This window comes from Monodelphis domestica, chromosome 2 (assembly GCF_027887165.1).
Source record: "Monodelphis domestica isolate mMonDom1 chromosome 2, mMonDom1.pri, whole genome shotgun sequence".
Taxonomy (NCBI): Eukaryota; Metazoa; Chordata; class Mammalia; order Didelphimorphia; family Didelphidae; genus Monodelphis; species Monodelphis domestica.
This window is the reverse complement of record NC_077228.1, coordinates 285,225,623-285,245,963: the sequence shown is the minus strand read 5'-3', so window position 1 is coordinate 285,245,963 and position 20,341 is coordinate 285,225,623. Positions and strand designations below refer to the sequence as shown.

Here is a 20,341-nt window from a genome sequence, read left to right as displayed (position 1 = left end):
ATGTTGGGCCTGGAGTCAGGAAGACTATCTTCCTGAGTAACAATGCGGCCTTTGATACTTTCTAGCTGTTTGACCCTGGGCAAGTCACTTTACCCCGTTTGCCTCTGTTTCCTCAGTTATAAATAAAACGAGCCAGAGAAGGACATAGCAAACCAATATCTTTGCAAGAAAACCCCCAAAATGGGGTCAATAAGGGTTGGACATGTCTGAAATGAATAAATAACAACAAAATAGTTCAGCAGGAAAATTACTGCCCTTGGTATCAGAGGACTTGGGCTCTATCTCCCTCTCTGATTCTTCTCTAAGGAACTTAATCAATCCTACTCTTCCTGGTTTCCTCATTTGTAAAATTCACATCTGGACCAGATGGCTTCTGAGGGTCCCTCCCACCTGTAGCTCTAGGATACTCCACTCGTACAGCCCCAGAAAACCAAAGCAGGCCAGGAGTGGTACCTCACTGCCATTCAAAGGGCCTCTTCCCACACGGAGGCACTTTCATTTTCACTTGGCCTGTTGACAGGCATCGACACCATGGGATGCACAAGGCCTTAATTTCCTCAAAGGGACATCATGTTCAGCCTCCACAACAAAGCTTATGAGCTTTCCACTCATATTACAGGTGAGAAGAGTGTGGAGCCAATTCTGCTGCCCTCCTTCCCCCAGGGGAGCAGCCAGGGCTTCTGCCTGTGGGGGACTCCCAAAGGCAGTGAGCATGGCGGCAGCTTCTTTATAGAGGGAGAGTCTCAGTTTTAGAAGTTTGTAGTTCACCCTTGGTGTGTTGGCTCATATGGTAGCCATTGTATTGGGTGGTGAGAGAGAGAGAGTGTGTGTGGGTAGTAGGAATGACCCACATGTGGCTGTAATTGAAGTTGCAGCATCTTTGGGTTTTTCGGTTCAACGGGTCAGCCTTACAGATGGCTCTCTGAGTGGGAAGGAGGGCAAGAATTCTCAGGAATATTGCAACACAGCGCCCTATCAGTTCATACCATGAGCACTCAGAATCTAGAAGGAAGACAGAGGGAATGTGTGAGAGAGAAAAAGTGAGAGAGAAAGGACAGAGAGAGAATGTGGGAGAGACAGAGAGAAAAGAGAATGTAAGAGAGGAGAGAGAAAAAGGAGAGACAGAACAGGAGAGAATGTAAGAGAGGAGAGACAGAATGTGAGAAAGGACAGAGAGAGAATGTGAGAGAGAATATAAGGAGAGAGAAAATGTGAGACAGAAGAGAGAGAGGAGAATGCAGTAGAGTGGGTAAGAGAAAGGAGAAAGAGAATGTGAGAGAGAAAGAGAAAGAAAATGTGAGAGCAAGAAAAAAGAGAGACAGAATGTAAGAAAGGAGAGAAAATTTGAAAGAGAATGAGACAGAGAAAAGAGAGAATGTAAGAGGAGAGAGAGAGAGAGAGAGGAAATAAAGATGAGTCAGAGAATGAGAGAGGGAGAGAGCGTTGGGGAACAACGACGTGATTACAGAAGATTCAAAACTTTTTCTTAGAAATCACCCAGTGTCCCAGGGGACACACTGTCCCTGCCCCCCCTCACCTCTCCTAGTTTAATACACTCAAAAAGAATACAGAAACATTTATACAACACAGAATGGTGAATAGAATATGAATGAGAGAACCTCTTGGCACATGGAATACTGCTAAGTCTGAAACCAGATGATCTGGGATATAAACAATATCCTGTACTGAGAAGCTATTCAATAATCATTTGTAGAATGAATATTCTGGCTTTGCCTTCTGAAAGAGGTAGTTTTTTTGTAGCACCTCCAGTTTAAATCACTCACACCTTCCATAAATAAACCAGCACTATATCTCCTACATAAAGAACTTTTTTGCATCTATATATTTTAAAAAATTAAATTTCTTTTAACATTTCTTTTCACCTCTCCACACATATGCTGAAGAAAAAAAATAAAGAAAACCTTTTAAAATAAATTTGTATAGGAGGCAATTAGGTAGCACAGTGGATAGAGAGCCAGGTCTGGAATCAGAAGAGTCTGGAATCAAATTTGGCCTCAGACATTTCCTAGATGTGTGACCCAGGTCAAGTCACTTAACCCTAGTTGCCTAGCCCTTGCCTCTCTCTTAAAATTGATATACTAAGAAAATATGGGTTTAAAAATAATAAAATAAACCTGTGTAGTCAGTCAAGGAAAAACAAATTTCTATTCTGGCTTCGTCTAAAACTATGCGTCTGCATCTGCACATGGAGCCCATCACCTTTCTTTCAGAAGGTGGGGAACATTCTTTATAACCAGTAAAAATAGCTACTCCGTAAAAAGCCCCACAACCAATCTCCTTCACCCCTCTCCTCTGGCATCTCTCTCTTCCCATTGGCTAGGATTTCTGTGTATCTTCCCTGAAATCTTCCACCTCTCAGGAATCTGTTTCTTTGACAACCAGAACTGAAAACATTTCCCCTCCTGGTGCCTTTCCAGCAGCAGCTTCCCCCAGTTAATTAGTCTCTTTCTAATTAGCTCTAATCGGCTTATTAGGCCCCCCTGCTGATAACAGCCCAATAGCCAGGAATCCCGAGGTAGCACAAATGACTCCTGTGGGCACTCCAACAAATTAACCCTTTGCTCTTTTTAATTGGTTGGCACTTAGTAAATGGGGAGTTTGTAAGGCACCGAGATTAAATGTGGGGAAGGAGAATCTCAAACCAGCATTAAACCCTTCATATTTTGAATACAAGTTCTTTTAAATTCTGAGAGGTTCCAAAAAGTCCTAAATTAACAGTCACTTACATCAAAGCTCCATCAGACAGGAGAAAGAGCCCAGAAAGCCTTCCTCTTGGTTTTGGATTAATGATGGATTTGGAGAGTGGAGAGGAAGAGCTTATGGGTTAGGCAAAGGTAATGCTGACAGCTCACATTTATACAGTGCTCTCTCCACAAGGACTGGGAAGTGGCTGCCTCATGTATCATCTTCCATCTTCGCCATATTACAGATGAGGAAACTGAGGGACTTGGGGGGAAGGGAAATGACTTTTTTGTGAAAAGTGAGAGGGTTTGGCTTGCAATATTGCCTCTTATCACTTACTCTGTAATCTTGGGCAAGTCATTTAGTTTTTGTGGGCCTCAGTTTACCCTAGTGTAAAATGAGAAGTTGCACTAGATAACTTCAGAGATCCTAATGCTTCCAAGCTTCCTCCAGGATCCATGAAGTTAAAATTATTTTCATAATAATACTAAGATGTTATTTGCTTATAAAAATTTTTAAAACTGCATATTTACTTTTTTTTTAACCCTTATCTTCCACCTTAGAATCAATACTATGTATTGGTTCCAAGGCAGAAGGGTGGTAAGGGCTAGGCAGTGGGGGTTAAGTGACTTGCCCAAGGTTTCACAACCGGGAAGTGTCTGAGGCCACCACCCCTCCTCCACTGTGTATTTACATGAAACCAGATTTTCCTTGTATTTGTTGTTGGTTATTTTAGTCATGTCATACTCTTCATTACCCCATTTGGAGTTTTTTTGGCAAAAATACTGGAATAATTTGAGGATTTCTTTCTTTTTTTTTTTAACTCTTACTTTCTGACTTAGAATCGCTACTAAGTATTAGTTCCAAGGCAGAAGAGTGAAATGAGCTAGGCATTGGAGGTTAAGTGATTTGTGCAGGTTCATACAGCTAGGAAATATCTGAAGCCTGAATTGAACCCAAGATCACCCATCTTTGGGCCTGGCTCTCAATCTGAGCCACCTAGCTACCTCCTAGAGTGATTTGACATGTCCTTCCCCTGCTCATTTTATAGATGAAGAAATCAAGGTAAATAGGGTTAAGTAACTTGCCCAGGGTCACACTGCCAGTATCTAAGATCAGATTTGAACTCGGAGCTTCCTAGTTCCAGGGTCAATGCTCTATTCACTGTTCTACCTGGCTGCCTTAACAGGAATTCTTAATTTGGCATCCATGAACCTTTTAAAAAAAGTATATATATATATATATATATATATATATATATATATATATATATATATATATATATATATATATATGATTATTTCAGTATAATCAGTTAGGGTGAAAAAGAGGAAAAAATTGAAGGTGATAGCTAGATTTTGAGCCTGACTTTAAGAGTAATATGGAAGTTTTGGAAGGAGGGAGGTTTTTTGGGGGAAAGAGAATGAGTTTAGTTTCATTTATGTTGAGTTTAAGATGCACAATGGGCAATTGGAGATGGGAGCCTGGAGGTCAGCAGAGAGCTTTGGACTGGATAATAAATATCTGGGAACCATCTGCATAGATAATTAAATACAAAATCAAGATCAAGATTGAGAGGGAAGGAAAGTAAATCCCCTGAGAGAGCCCCCACAGGTTGAGGTCATGGGGAGGACAAAGATGGCATGATAGGAGATGATGGTCAGATAGAAGAGTTTCTGCATTCTTGACCATGAAAGTGAAACCCTTGTGGATGGTAGGGAAATTTAGGGTGTGACTATTTATGGGGTGAATTTGGAGTTGAAGTTGATGAACTGGAAGAACAAGGTGCTTACAGGAATATCAACATATAGTGAATTCCCCAGTAAGAGATTGGGGGGGGGGTATAGTGGAGAGAAAGGCTGCTGAGCTCCTTGGGACAGGAGGGGGTGACAGCAGGAAATTCCCCCCAGGGTCTAAGCAGTGTGATCAGTCTGAGTGGAGACAACCTCAGAAGGAAAGAAGACTTAGTGGAAAACTTTGGACCCGGAAGGATAGAAGGAATTTGAAGACGTGTAGATTTGAGTTGGGGAGGGAAGAAAGGGGTTCATTCATTTCACCTGTTAGAGAAAAATGGTATATTTTATGTTGTTCCATGACATACCTGGCTGAGCATGAATGACTTCCCTATTAATTTTGTAGCATTACTTTGGCATTCCTTTCACTTTTTTTTTTTTAAACCTTTTGAACTCTTAAGACTTCCTTACCTTAGTGTCCATTCTTATACAGAAGATAAGAGTTTAAAAAAAAACAAACAAATCAAAAAAAAAACCCCTAGGTTTATGGGAGGCAATATGGTACAGTATAAAGGAATGAGAACTGATTCTGAGTCATCAGTCCTGGGTTCAAATCCCATTTTGGATGCTTCCTAAGTGAATAAAACACTTAACATCCCTGGGCCTCAGTTTCTTCATCTATAAAATGTGAAAGATTAAATGAATGATCTCTGAAGTCTCTGCCATTTTAGATCCATGAACTATAAGTTTTTCCTGCTGCTAACACTGATATGTGACCATGAGCCCATTTAATGCCTCATGTCTGAATTTCCTCTTTGTAATATGGAGATAATATTTACACTATTGACCTTATAGGGAATTTGTGAGGAAAGCATTTTGTGAACCTTAAAGCAAAGTTTTCTTTTGACAACTCTGGGTCACTGTGGTATATTATATTGGCTAAAGGATTGGCCTTCCATTTAGGACATTTGAGCCCAGCCTCTGACACGAGACAGATTACTTAAATTCTCTATGCCTCTGTCTACTTTTTAAAATTTTAATTTTTTGAACCCTTACCCTCTGTCTTAGTATCAATTCTAAGACAGAAGACCTATAAAGGCTTGCTCGGGTCTCACAGCTAAGAAATTGTCTGAAGTCAAATTTGAACCCAGGTCTTCCTGACTCCATGCCTGCTCCATCCACTGAGCCCCCTAGCTGCCCCTTTCAACATCTGTAAGATTATACATGGGTGAATGTTTGTCAATCCACAAGAGTAAAGGATTTTTTCTTTTTTTTTCCAATTTTGTGTCCTTTTATTTCTTTTTTTAAAAATATATTTCCATGATTCATTTTCTTGCCCTCCCCTCTTACTTCCCCACTCCTAGAGCTGATAAGCAATTCTACTGGGTTTTACAAATGTTGTCATAAAGGATATTTTGATCCATGAAATCACAGGTCTAGCAACCCCCCCCCAAAGGGCAGATTTACAATTTAGCAAGCATCTATTATGTACGAGGCATTTGGGGTACAAAGACATAAATGAGATGTCTGCATTCCGCTGGAGGGACACACGCTGTGTGCTGGGGATAATCAGGGAGGGGAATGGTACTGGGATGCCCAAATGGCTTCATGGAGGAGCCGGCCGCCAGCCTCTGTAACCATCCCACTGTGACTTCACGCTCTCTTGCCAACACGTCTCGGTGTGCCAGAAGAGACTTAGTGCATGGGAACTTCATCCAATTCCTCCACGAGGTGCTGACACTTCCCAGGTACGGACATCCGCCTGGGCCGGCTCCTTTTGATGGCTTCACTCATCAGTATATTAAGGGCAAGAGGCTTGTTGAACCCACTGAGAAGAGGCCGTGATCTCCCTCTGCCAGGAACATTGGAAGAGAGCTTTTAGCTGCTGGCGTCCAGCGGGGAATGTTAACCGCCTCTATAAATGCCAGTTATTTTTTATTTTCATTCTTCTTTGGGGACTCTGCTTTCCCCCATCCAGAAGCCAAAGAAAACCCGGCGGGATGGTGGCTACCTGAAATCACTACTCAGGGGCTTGGCAGGGCAGTTAAGTGTAAATCAGTTAATGTCTATCAAGGGATTAGGAGATTCCAGCCCCTGCTGGCTGGCAAAAGCTGGATCTGGTGCTGGTGGTAAACTCACATCGCTGAGAGTGAATGGTACGAGACATTTTAGCAGTTTGGCTGCCCAGCACCAGAATGAATAAGGATATAGAGGATTTGAGTGGCTGAGGTGATGAGGGCACAAACACAGGGGTGGGAACTAACTTGGTGGTTCTGAAGTTGAGACAGCCTTTAATGTAGCCCGTCTGCACGAGTTCTCTGCCCTGGACTCTTGCATATCTTTTGCAAACTCACCTTTTCTCTTTTGATCCATTCAAAGTAATCAATCATTTTACCCCCTCCTGGCATTCATTAAGCATCTATTTATTATGTTGTTGTTTGGTCATTTTCAGTCATGTCCAACTCCTCATGACCCTATTTGGAGTTTTCTTAGAAGAAATACTGGATTGTTTTTTATTCCTTTTCCAGCTCATTTTCCAGGTGAGGAAACTGAGGCAAATAAGATTAAGTGACTTGCCCAGGGTCACACAGCTAGTAAATGTCTAAGACCCTATTTGAACTCAGGAAGGTGAGTCTTTCCTGTCTCCACGACAGGCATTCTATCCTGTCAGTGTGGCAGTGGCATGCTACGTACGCGTGGGGAGGAATCAGGAAGATCTGAGTTTAATCCTGCCTCAGATGCTTACTAGTGGTGTGGTCCTGAGCAAGTCACTTAACTCTGCCCAACTTCCTCATTTATCAAATGTACTGAAGGAAATGGCAAACCCTTCCAATACCTTTGCCAAGAAAACCCCAAGTGGGCTCAGAGTCAGACACGACTGAAATGATTCAGGAATAATTTATTATCTGCTAGGCAATGGAGGTAAAATGACAAAAATAAACAATCTCTACCCTCAAGGAGTTTACCTTTAATTGGGGAAAACAGCATAAATATAGACAAGTATATGCAAAATAAATAGAGGATAATTTTTTCAGGGAAGGTAGCAGTCAGTGAGGCTTCATGTAGAAGGTAGCATCATGAGCAGGGATTTGAAGGGAAGCAGGGACTATGAGAGGTGGAGATGAGGAGAGAGGGCATTGTACACACAGGGGACAGCCAGGGCAGTGGCCTGGGGGGTGGAAGAGTAAATGTTGTGTGTGAGGAAGAGCAGGAAGGCCAGTGTGGCGGGATCCCCAAGTGTCGGAAGGAAAGTTACTTTTAATAAAACTGAAAAGGTAGTTTGGTGCCAGACCGATAATGACTTTAAAGGCTAAAGAAGAACGTATTGATATAAAGATAAACAATTTATATAAAGAGGATAATAATATCAGATATTAAGATTTGATCTTAAAGGCCACAGGGGACCATTGGAGTTTATGGAATAAGGGAGTGAAGTGGTAAGATTTAGGTGGGGATGAGAGGGGGAAGAATGGATCTCCCTCAGCCAGGAAGTCCAGTGGCAGTCACTGACTGCCCACATCCCACTACTTATCACTGAATATTTAACCTGCTCAGTTTTTCAGACCTGGGTTGGTTAGCTCCTCCTTAGTAGCCTCTCAGTGGCCCTCCATTTCCCACTTGATCAACTTTAACCCTACCTTCTCAGACTCAGCTGATCCTTTAGCACCAGCGTCCCCAGATCCTGGGATTACAGGTTTCTGCCATTATGCCCTACTAGATCTTCAGTGGGAGGCGGGGTAGGAGGTGTAGTGGATTGAATTTAGAGTCAGGAAGATCCCATTTCAAATCCAACCTCAGATATTTACCAGCTTTGATGACCCTGGGCAAGTCACCCAAGTTTCCTCTTCTATAAAATGGGGATAATAATAGCATCTACCTCCCAGGGTTGTTGTGAAGATTTGTTATATATTTTTGTGAAGAATATATATATATATATATATATATATATATATATATATATATATATATATATATATATGTGTGTGTATATATATATATATATATGTGTGTGTATATATATATATATATATATTTGTGAAGAAGTGTTATATAAATGTTAGCTATCATCATCATCATCACCACTTTAAGAAAACCACTGTAGCATCTTTGTGAAAAATAAGCAAGAGGTAAGATTTCCTTATTTAGAAAGGTGGTTGGAGGAGTCCTCCAAAAAGTGCTGCCATTTTTAAGGGCACGGTGTGAACTGAGGACTAATGTATTCTAAATTCCTGCTTTCTGTTACATGGTTGATGGCAGTTTATAACCAATATAGAGAAAACACTGAGAGATTTATGGGGAGAGAGAGTCATGCAGGAAATAGTTTAAATGTTTATGTGATATTTGTGTTTTATCTTAGGATCGGACAAGTGGACCTCCCTAGAAAGAAAACTATTTAACAAAGCACTAGCCACTTACAGCAAAGATTTTATTTTTGTACAGAAGATGGTAAGAAAGCTTTTCTTTTCTAAAATGAAACAACCTCTCCAAGCCACTGTATATGGGCTAATGTGTATGAGTTGCCCCCAGTTTGAAAGAAAAACTTTTAATGCAGCAACTAATAAACAATGAATTCATCAATCAGCAATATAGTGTGGACTAAAGATTACTGTGTGTCTTTGCTGTCACCATTTATCCAGTTACCCATTTTTTAAACCTCAGGGTTATTGGTGACTCTTCTTCCTCCCTACCAAGTATTAGAAAGACCTGTTCGTTCTCTTTTTTGAAACATTGCTTCAATACCATCTCCAACGTTGTACAGGCCCTCAGCATATATTAAGGTATTTTAAAATTAGGTCTTCCCAAAGCTCTTTTCCCCCATTCCAAGCCATTCTTCCTACTGCTGCCAACTTAATCTTCCTTTCCCATAAATCTGGTCATGTTACCCCATTATTTCACAAATCTTCAATGTCTCCTTATTGCCTCCTTCTTATGTTTTCCCTGACCATCAGAGCCTTCTAGGACCTGAGATCGCCCTATATTTCCATCCTTGTTTTCATCTTCCTCCCTGCCTTGTGCTGTTATTCAGGAAAACTGGACAGCTCTGTGCCTTGAACATAACAGTGTTCTCATGCCTCTAAGCCTTGTCTCAAGCTACTCCTTATGATTGGAATGCTGTCTTCTCTACACTAATTAAATTCTCATCTATCCTTTAAAGACACATGATAATGTACCTCTTCCAAGACCCCTATTCCCAGCTAAAACCTCACATAACATTTATTTTGTATCCCTCTAATGCACTTATTATGTAATGGTATATCTTGTCCTTCATCTAGTAAACTGGAAACTCCTTGAGGGCAAAGTTCTTCATTTTGTTCTCAAGGATAGAGCCCTATCCCTATTTCTGGGGCTTTAAAAATATTTTTATTATCTTTGTTATTACATTCTCTCTGTTTTCCAGTGTGTCCTTCTCCACCCTCTTTCCCAGAGAACCACTCTGTATAACAAGAAATCTTTCCTCCTTCCAGAAAAAGCTATCCTTTATAAAATATCCCTCCCCTTTCCAAAATTCAACCCATAGTCCAAAGAATCTTCCTCTTTCACTCCTCCTAGAGAGCAATTCCTTCTCAGAAGTGTCTCCCTCTTTTTCTCTCCCATGGTCATCCATTATGACAAACAATAAAAGGAAAAAAGAGTTTAGGGAAACAAATACATCAAGAGAAATTGACAATAATATGAAGTACCTGGAATTTTCCATTAAAACATTTTTTTTTGTTGCTGCCCCATATGTCCAGTTCCTTTGAGTATCGAGTTGAGCCAGACCTGGCAGAAAAGAAGGATGGACAGAAAGGCTGGAGCAATGAATCTTATGCCACATCTGCTTTTATTTAGGGGGAGGGAGGCAAAAAAATTCTCTGTCTCCTTGGAGCCAGACCAAGTGATTTAGCAGCTCATACCTTCTTTTCCCTTTGTCTATCACTCCAACTGATATAAAGGGGATTTTTTTTGTCTTTTGAACAAACAAAACAAAAAGCTACCATACATTGAAAAAAAGTCGACTACTAGAAGGGTCTGACTGACTGAAAACTAAACAAATCCACCCCCTTCCCTCCAGGTGAAGTCTAAGACTGTGGCCCAATGTGTTGAGTACTACTACACATGGAAAAAAATCATGCGCTTAGGGCGGAAACATCGAACGCGCCTTGCTGACATCATAGATGATTGCGCGGTAAGTGGTGGTACCCCCTCCCCTTTTCATCTCCCACCTGTACCCACCAGCTCATAGAATAAGGGGGTGGGAGTTATTTTTTATAAAATTTTATAAATATGATTTGTAAAATAAGCAAAAGATAAGTGTCCATTCACCAGGCAGAGCTTAACATCCAGTTCCCTCATTTCAAGGGCCCCTTCTTTGAAAATATGTTTGATTTCTGCTCTTCTAATGCCCTGGGTCATCCCACAGCTAGGCTGGAAAAGAATGAGATCACCCTGAACTTGAATTGGGTAGAAGAGGGTCATCTGAATATGGCTGACCCCAGGGTGGGCCACGTGTTCCTGAGTTCTGATTCTGACATGGGAATTGCCCTGAATTGGGAGTCACTGAGCCCAGGTTCTAATTTTTCCTCTTTCACTTAACTGTCTGTGTGTGAACCATGAGTAGAATCCCATGTTCTCTAGGCCTCAATTTCCTCATCTATAAAATTATAGGTTTAGACTAGAAGCCTTTTAATGTCCCTTCCAGCTCTAAATCTATGATCCTATAATTCCAGAAAACTAAATTGTGTTCTGTAAATGAGCAAAATGGCATACTTTTGAAAGGGAAGAAAGCCCATTTTCCCAGTTGTTAAGGGGTACAGAACTTAGTCATCTGTTAATTTATACTTTTTTTTTCAATATGTTGAAGGCCTGTAGTTTGCTATTTTTATAATAATAACCAGAATGTTTGAAACCTTCTTAAGGGTCTTCAGAAGTCATACAAAGGTTATAGAAATAATGTGATGGCAGAAATATTATCTTGTTCCTCTATGGCTTAGAACCAGAGAACAAGCTCCCCCACCCTGAAACATGATCTGTAGTCATGAAGCCTCTATAGTTCCACCTATAGATATGTAGACACAGATGTCTATACTAAAAATAAATGTTAATATTATTTCATTTGGAAACAACACTTTCCTTATAATGATTGCTGGCAGTATTACGCTTCTTTGAGGTTCTTGATTTCAGTTAGTCACTGAGCATTTATTAAGCATCTGCTTGCCAGGCACTGTCCTAATACTGGGAATACAGACAAAAGACAGCCCCTCCCCTCAAGGAGCTCCCAGTCTAACTTGGAAGATAACAAGAAAACAAATGTTTATGAACAGGCTATCTGCAGGATAAATAGGAAGTAATTTTCATAGGGAAGGCACTAGGATTAAGAGAGATTAAGAAAGGCTTCCTTGCAGCTAGGTAACTCAGTGGATTGAGAGCCAGGACTACAGACAAGGAGGTCCTGGGTTCAAATGTGGCCTGAGACTCTTCCTAACTGTGTGACCCTGGGCAAATCACTTAACCCCCATTGCCTAGCCCTTACCATTCTTCTGTGCTGGAACCAATATACAGATTCTGAGACAGAAAGTAAGAGTTTTTAAAAGGAAGGAAGGAAGGAAGGAAGGAAGGAAGGAAGGAAGGAAGGAAGGAAGGAAGGAAGGAAGGGAGGAAGGGAGGAAGGAAGAATGGTAGGAAGGAAGGAAGAAAATGGATGAATGGATGAAGGTTGGGTTGGTATATAAGGATGGAGTGGGGAAGTCAGTAAGATGATATTCCTTTGCAAACCCTTGGCTTTCGTAGTGGAACTATGCCAGAGGTGCCCACACCAGCATGGCCTGTGAGTTCAGGAAGAACAAAACAGCTTACATGAGATAAGTTTTCTGATTCAGGGCCAGAGACGTAGGTAACTCAGGTCTCTTCTTGCCCTTGGGGAAAATACTATATAAGCCTTCTCAGAGTCACTCAAGGAAAATGGAAAATTTTGGCTTGTGAAAGGCCTCAAGTTGGAGTCCTGGACTTCTGGAGAGGTAGCTTTATGAGAGGTAGCTATAGAATTGCTCTCAGAGTCAGGAAATCCTGGTTCACTTCCTGCCTGTCCAATATCCTGGTTGTATGACTCTGGACAAGTCATTTAATCTCTGAGGGCTCCAGGTCATAAGTGTCAAGCATACAGGCCAACCAGATTAAAATGTAATTGGGAAATACTTAACAAAATAAAAAAAAATAAAACTTAGGTAATGTGAATTTGTTGGGGTTTTAAGTCATTAGGTTAGGTTTAATTCTCTTCCCTCATTTTCTACTTGAGTTTGATATTGCTACTGAAGACAAACAACTCTCCAAGACTAGAAATTGCAGAAAGTACAGACCTACATTGGTCAAAGGAATTTCTTCATCCATTTGTTCCTTTCAGGTCTAGTTCTTTTCCCTAAACCTGTTGTCTCCTCCTTTGGCCTGAATGGGTGTGGGGGATGTGGTTGGGATTGAAGACATTGGCCCTGGGAAATTATTAGCTGGGAAGGGTGATTTGGGTTGTACCTCCTTCTTCCCCCAGGTCAATGGCACACTTAGGAAGACACCTCTGGGTGGAACAAAGGTAAGATTGTTTGAGAGGGCATGAGAAGAGAGTAAAAGGAGAAAGAAAAGGGAGAGAAGGAAGTTAAATAGAAGTTAAAACGCAGGTGATTGGAATGAGGAAAAAAGATGATGTTCTCTGAACCAAAACTAGGTAGCAGATCTCTCTTTTCAATAGTTAACATGTTCCAGGGTCAGAAAATACACTTGGCTGCCCTGCAGGGACAGGCTGGATTTCTATCAAGGCAGCTTCCTACTTTAGAAGCCCTTCCTTTTCAATTTGAGTATTTGGGAATGCCTAAAAAGCTATCACATAGAGTGGCCCTTCCTCTCCCCTCACCCCCAATGGCAAGGAGCTTCCAGGAGACCAGGGAAAGGGCCAAGTTATCCCTTCTCCTCATTCATGACACAGTTAGGAAGTCAGAATACTGGGTGCCCCACATAGCTTCTAGTAATAAGAAATGTCATATGGATGAGGGAACACTGGACCTGGGATCAGGTTCCCACACACACACACACCCTGCTTCAAGCTAACTGTACGGCCTTGTGCAAGTCACTTTTGGCTTGCCGAGACTTGGTTTCCTGGTGCCATGATTTTTAGACTGCCTCCTTCTAAAGAGTTGTTGGGGGTGATCAGATGAGAATAATGGTTGTTTAATGATTAAGCTAGATCCAATGTTTATGCTCTTACACACATTACCTTCAGAGAGGAGACCCTGCAGTTCTGTTCACAGATAGCACTAACATGGGATAGAGTCAAAGCTAGAAAGGCTTGGAGCATGGATGGCTTTAAGGGAAAGACTGTCAGTCATCCAAATCCTGGAAGACTTCAGGCTGGAGCGCAGGATACGGTGTGAAAGCATGTATGTGCCAGATCCACTCTCCCCACCGTCTTTCTCGAATCACCATCGCCACCTTGTGGCATTGGCATTCCAAAATAGAACAAGAAAAAAGTATTGAAAAATTTTAATAATTTAAATTTTCCCCCCTCTTCCTATAAGACAGTAACTTCTCTAGAGTTCTCTAGAAATCGGTAATAAAATAAATTGGGCCTAACTCTAATAGTTCTCACTTACTTTGTTACTTTCTTGTTGTTTAGAATAAATCAGCGCTGTAAGAAAGTCTTGGTATATTATATGAGAGAAGGAAAGGGAAATTCCAAGTGATTGAGAAATGGAATTTACATTTAATATATTGTTTCATTCATATTTGAGGTTTTGTGGGCATTTGGAGTTTTTGAAATTTTTGGTTTTTTTAAGTCTGGATTTTTTTTTTTAAACCCTTACTTTCTGTCTTAGAATTAATACCATGTATTGGTCCCAAGGCAGAAGAGCAGAAAGGGCTAGGTCATAGGGGTTCAGTGACTTGCACAGGGTCACATAGCTAGAAATCTGAGGTCAGATTTGAACCTAGAACCTACCCCCTTAAAGACTTTAAAAAAATAAAAATAAAATTTAAAAACCATATCTTTCATCTTAGAATCAATACTGTGTATTGGTTCCAAGGGAGAAGAAGGTATGGGTTAGGCAATGAGGGTTAAGTGACTTGTCCAGGGTCACCCATCAAGGAAGTGTCTGAGGCCAAATTTGAACACAGGACCTTCCATTTCTTGAACCTGGCTGTATACACTGAGTCATGTAGCTGCCCTCAAAGCTGGGTGTTTATATTTTGCCTAGGCTGGTAGTATAGTGACTGGCCCCTTTATTGATCAGCAGTGATAGATATTACCTGGCTGATCACTCCTCCCTTTCACTGAGGATCCCTTTCTACAGAGGCATTCCTTAATAGACAAATCAAGTGCTATTGTTCAAGAAAGTCTGCTAGCTATTTCTAATTAGAATATAAGCTCTGAGAGACTACTACCACTCCTCCCTTTAGGCAGCCTGGCCACTTCCTCTTCCCAGGAACTCATTATATGGGTGCCAGAGAAATACAGACACCCAGTATGTTTAGCCTACTTCAGCCTCCCCAGCATCAGAGATGATAGGCATGTGCCGCCACCACTGGCCTGATATCCAGGTCCTAAGCATTTGTCCCCCAAAAGGACCAGACAGCTGCTGGCACACCGGCCAAGCAGAGATAGGAAGAAGACCCAGGAGAGAACACTAACCGGAAGTTCCCCTAATGGGAGGTCCTGAATTCAAATTTGGCCTTTTCTAGCTGTGCGACCTGGGCAAGTAAGTCACTTAACCCCTATTGCCTAGCCCTTACCACTCTTCAGTCTTGGAACTAATACACAGTATTGATTGATTTCAAGATAGAAGTTGATTCCAAGACAGAAGGTAAGGATTTTAAAATAAAAAGTTAAAAAATATTCCTCTATTAACTTTTCAAGCTGGTTCTTATCCTTGTTCCAATGGGGCTCACACTGTATCTGAATCCCACCCCCACAATACACCTGGGTATAAGATAATACAGATTTTTTAAGAGGGTGTTTTTTTTTTAGTTTAATTTTTATTTTGAGTTCCAAATTCTTTCCCTCTGTGCCCTCCCTCCCTTTTGATAAAGCAAGAAATATGACACCCATTATACACTGAATACAGATCTTAGAATGAAAGGGCCAGGTAACTTTTATTTTATTTTTAAAAATCTTTACCTTCCATCTTAGAATCAGTACTGTGTATTGGTCCTAAAGCAGAAGAGTGGTAAGGACTGGGGGTTAAGTGACTTGCCCAAGGCCACATAGCTAGGAACTGTGTGAGTCTAGATTTGAACCCAGGACTTCCCGTCTATGGGCCTGACTCTCAATCCACCGAGCCACCCAGCTGTACCCCCCCCCAGTCACTTTTATATGGTCCTTTTCTGAACAAGGTGGAGTAATCCAAATCCCTATCTGAAGCACATGAATCTACTGAGAATAGTTCAAAGAAGTGGGGATGGGGGGGGGGGGGGAGAGAAGCATCCTCCTTGTCCTAAAGTCCTAAAGTCCAGAACTTTGTAGAACCAAAGCTTATAGAGCAAGACTTTGAGCTCCCATGAAGGGGAATGAGGTGAGAGAGATGGGAACATACTGCTTAGCATTTCTTTCCTAGCCACCTCCGTTCTGCTTCTCAACAAAAATGACATTTGGGGATTTTCTTCCCTTTTCCCTTTTGTTATCTTTGCCCTTTTGTGACCAGACAAGTGAAGAAGAGGAGGAAATAGAAGATGATGATGACCTGGAAGAAGACAGAAAGTCCACAAAGGACGATGACCCAGATGTGCAGAAGTCCCCAGATCCTCCCCCCATCACGCTTGTGGCACCCATAGACCTGCCATCGCTTCAGAGCCTTACACCCTCCTCCGTCTCCTTTGTCTGTGAAATGCCAAACTGTGGTGCTGTAAGTGTTTTTCAGTGTTAAAACTGAGAAGCTAGTGTTGGGTGGGGAGAGAGGGGAAAGAGGATAAATGCAAGTGGCCTTCACTAATAGGAGCTCCCAGAAAGATTTGATGTAAATCACAGTTTTGCAAGTAGAATCCCTGCCTCTCTGGATCATTATTTGTGGCTACTTTAATTTCATTTGTGGTAGATCTTTTGTGGTTAATGGCTTTTTTTTTAACCCTTACTTTCTGTCTTAGAATCAACACTAAGTATAGATTCTAAGACAGAAGAGCAGGAAGAGTTAGGTAGTGAGGTTAAGTGACTTGCCCAGGGTCACACAGTTAGGAGAAGTGTCTGAGGCTATATTTGAACCTAGGACCTGCCTTTTCTAGTAACAAGCTCTGGGGATGGGGGGTGAGTACTGGGGAGGGAAGGTGGCTGAGTGCCCACAGAGAGTGCTCTGCATGCCATCTTTGGCACCCATGCCATAGGTTCGCCATCACTACCTTAGATAAAAGCAGAAGTATTTTCTTATTGAAATACTAAGCCAGAATAAAGAGGATCATAGATTTAGTGCTCAAAGGAATTTTTAGAGGTCATCCAGTCCAAACCCCTCATCTTATTGATATATAAATTGAGGGCCAGAGAACTTAAAAAATGTCTTCTCTAAGGGCAAATAGAAGAGAGTAAACCTCTGAGGTGGAATTTGACCCAAGTCTAATGATCTTGAGTTCAAGGTTGCCATACTTCATCTCTCAGAGATTTAGGTTAAAAAAATTTTTAAAGCAAAATCTAAAGCATCAAGTGTTTGTATCTCTTTATATTCGATGACCTGGAGTACTCATAGAGATCATTTGGGGGCCTGTGATTTGGTTCTGGAATGATGAATGATATCTATGTCTTTAAATAATTTCTTTCTTTAAAAAAATTAACTTTTATTAAAAATGTGACTTTGGGTACCAATACAACTAATTAATTATATTTTCATAAGTTATTTACACTTCAATGATTTTCAATGCATATTAGCCACTTCTAAACCTTCCTCAAGATTCTTTATCCATTCATTTTTCTCCTTTACTACAGATATAATTAGTGTGTGTGCCTTTCTCCCAACTCTGCTTTGTTTGCTTTGCGTTATTTCATAAAGCTTTTCCAGATTTGTTTATTTATCACACTTGCTATTCTTGATTGCGTTTAATATTTCATTATAAAGGGTAACTAGATTGCACAGTGGATAGAACACTGGTCCTGGATTCAGGAAGACCTGAGTTAAAATCTGGCCATAGATACTTATTAGCTATATGACCCTGGGCAAGTCATTTAACCCTAGTTGCCTCAGTTTCCCTCATTTGTAAAATAAAGCTGGAAAAGGAGATGGTAAACTGCCCCAATGTCTTTGCCAAGAAAACCCAAAATGAGGTTATGATGAGTCAGACACAACAAAAATGACTGAACAAATTTTGTTATAGTAATACATTGCCATTTATTTATATTACATTACACCGTTATTGGACATTTAGGTTGCTTGGGAGAAAGTGTGATTTTTATACATACGTACATATTACATATGAAAATCTGAAAACAGTAAGCTCCTATTTATTTGTGCACACATAAATTAAGCAAAGGGTATGATTTTTTTTTTTTAAGCTCTTACCTTCCATCTTGGAGTCACTACTGTGTATTGGCTCCAAGGCAGAAGAGTGGTAAGGGATAGGCAATGGGGGTTAAGTGACTTGCCCAGGGTCACACAGCTGGGAAGTGTCTGAGGCCAGATTTGAACCTAGGATCTCCCGTCTCTAGGTCTGACTCAATCCACTGAGCCACCCAGCTGCCCCCTATGGATTATTTTTATAATGCTTGTATATACCTAGATTGCTCTCCAGAGATATTCTTTAGTTGTAATTATTCCAAAAGTGAGTTAGTTTTTCTGTTCCCAACCCCATCAATGTTAAGTTTTGTTGCTTCTAATAAAATGTTGCCAGTTTGAGGCATGTAGTGGCACCTCAGAGCTGTTTTAATTTGCATCTCTTTAATTACTAATGAAGCTGAGCATTTTTTCAAATGTTTATGGATAGTTTGTGTTTTGATGGTATAACTTGTTTGCGTCCATTGATCTTTATCCATTGTAGACTAGGAGTCACCACTGGCTTTTCATTATTTCTTTACCTGTATTTCAGAGACCAAATCTGGCATAAATGGCCTGGCTTTAAATGTCAGTCTCTGACTTTGGGGTGGAGTGGGATTTTCCCTAATGTTGTGTTTATGATAAATTTTCATTTGAGTGTGTTTCTCCTTTGTTTTCTTTGCTCTTGTCAAACTTGCCTGCCAAAGTGATATCTTTTCAATGACTGAAAGTTTCGAGAGGGCAGGGTACCCATCTTACCAGCTTTCCCTCCTGTCTAGTGGGAGAGCCTAAGGCTGACCTGTCACTGGCTATGAGACTATTGACTGACCTACTTTAACTCTAACACAGAGTGATCAAATGAGATTATATGTGTAATGCACTTTATAATCTTTAAAGCCCTCTAAGTGAATAAAAAAAAGAATTTATTAAGTGTTTACCATGTGCAAAGCCTGGGGGTACAAATACTAAAAAAATAGATAGTCTTTGTCCTTTTTTCCCAGTAAATATGTATTAAGCACATTCTATGTGTCAGGCACTATGTTAAGCACTGGAGATATAAAAGGAGGCAAAAGGGTACAGCTGGGTGGCACAGGGGATTGAGAACCAGGCCTAGAGAAGAAAGGTCCTAGCCCTTACTGCCCTTCTGCTTTGGATTCAATACATAGTATTGATTGTAAGATGGAAGGTAAGGGTTTAAATAAAAAAGAGGCAAAAGACAGTCCTTGCCCTGAAGGAACTTACACTCTAATATAATTTTTAAAAAACTAAAGAGGAAATGAAAACAAAATCCTTATAACAGTTATGCATAGTCAAAATAAATTCTTGCAAAGGCCACGTACAAAAATAAGTATGTCTCATTCTGTTCTCTAAGTATATCACCTATCTGAAAGTCATACGGCTTAAAGGGTTTCCATTCTAACAGGAGGAGAATGCTCTTAGGAAAGTGATGGTCAAAGCAGGTGTGGCCGTTATAAGAATGGTTAGTAGAGCAGTAGGGTAGTCGATTGACATACACCTCCCAGCAGCAATGGCAGAATTGATTTGATCATGGTTCTAGAACTGAAAGTAGAAATGGTGGCAGGGGGAGAAGGAAGGAATAAAATGATGCATCATGAGGTAGCCTGCCTGAAATTGTTGGCCAGGTGAGCTAATCAGTATGGCAAGCCTCTGGGTGGAAGTTTCAGAGAAAAACGAGTTAAAACCTCCCCTCCTTACTGGAAGATGCCTAGGGAAGGGAGACTAAACTCTCTACATGTGTGAGAACCTGCCTGAAATAATGGGCTGGAGGAACCAGTGACCTGTGTGGTCAGAAGGACTCCAGGGCAGAAGTTTTGGAGATAAAAGGGTTAGAACCTCCCGGGTGCTGTCTCTGGTCTTGACTGAGAGAAGAAAACCAGCGAGTTTAGGAAGCAAAGATTCCTCAATCGCCCACTGGACCAGAATACATGCCAGCTCTTTCCAATGCCTTGGGCTTCAACTTCATTTAAGGGTATTCCAGGAACCTTAGGAAACCCTGAATTTCCTCCAATGTTGGTTATTATTATTATTATTATTAATGTTATTTGGAGGATTGCAAATGACACGTATGCTCTCTTTCTCACCCAGGTGTTCAGTTCTCGGCAGGCACTGAACGGCCATGCTCGCATCCACGGTGGTACAAACCAGGTTGCCAAAGCCCGGTGCTCAGTTCCCCCTGCAAAGCAGAAACAAGGTGCCCAGAGTGGGTACTGCTCTGTGAAGAGCTCACCAGCTCACAGCACAACGAGTGGTGAGACCGACCCAACCACTGTCTTCCCCTGCAAGGAATGTGGAAAGTAAGTAAGATGAGGATGGACTGATTGAATCCTCTGGAACCCTCTCATTGCCCTGGGTTCAGGTCTAATTGTTCAGTAAGACCCTAGGTTAAGCTCTGTTCAACATTTGCTCCCTGTGCCTGGATTT

General features: G+C 41.1%; 1 protein-coding gene across 11 annotated transcripts in view; it reads left to right on the top strand.

Moving 5' to 3' along the window:
• TRERF1 (transcriptional regulating factor 1) overlaps positions 1-20,341 on the top strand; it is a 319,667-nt gene that overhangs the window by 292,872 nt on the left and 6,454 nt on the right. For 8 of the 11 annotated variants that reach the window (XM_016431075.2, XM_056818241.1, XM_056818244.1 and 5 more), the window contains 5 exons: positions 8,794-8,882; positions 10,489-10,602; positions 12,955-12,996; positions 16,094-16,294; positions 20,006-20,214. In XM_016431075.2, the coding sequence (XP_016286561.2) occupies positions 8,794-8,882; positions 10,489-10,602; positions 12,955-12,996; positions 16,094-16,294; positions 20,006-20,214 (655 nt within the window). The remainder of the gene's footprint in view (positions 1-8,793; positions 8,883-10,488; positions 10,603-12,954; positions 12,997-16,093; positions 16,295-20,005; positions 20,215-20,341) is intronic. The other 3 variants (XM_056818246.1, XM_056818249.1, XM_056818247.1) reach the window with 1 other exon arrangement.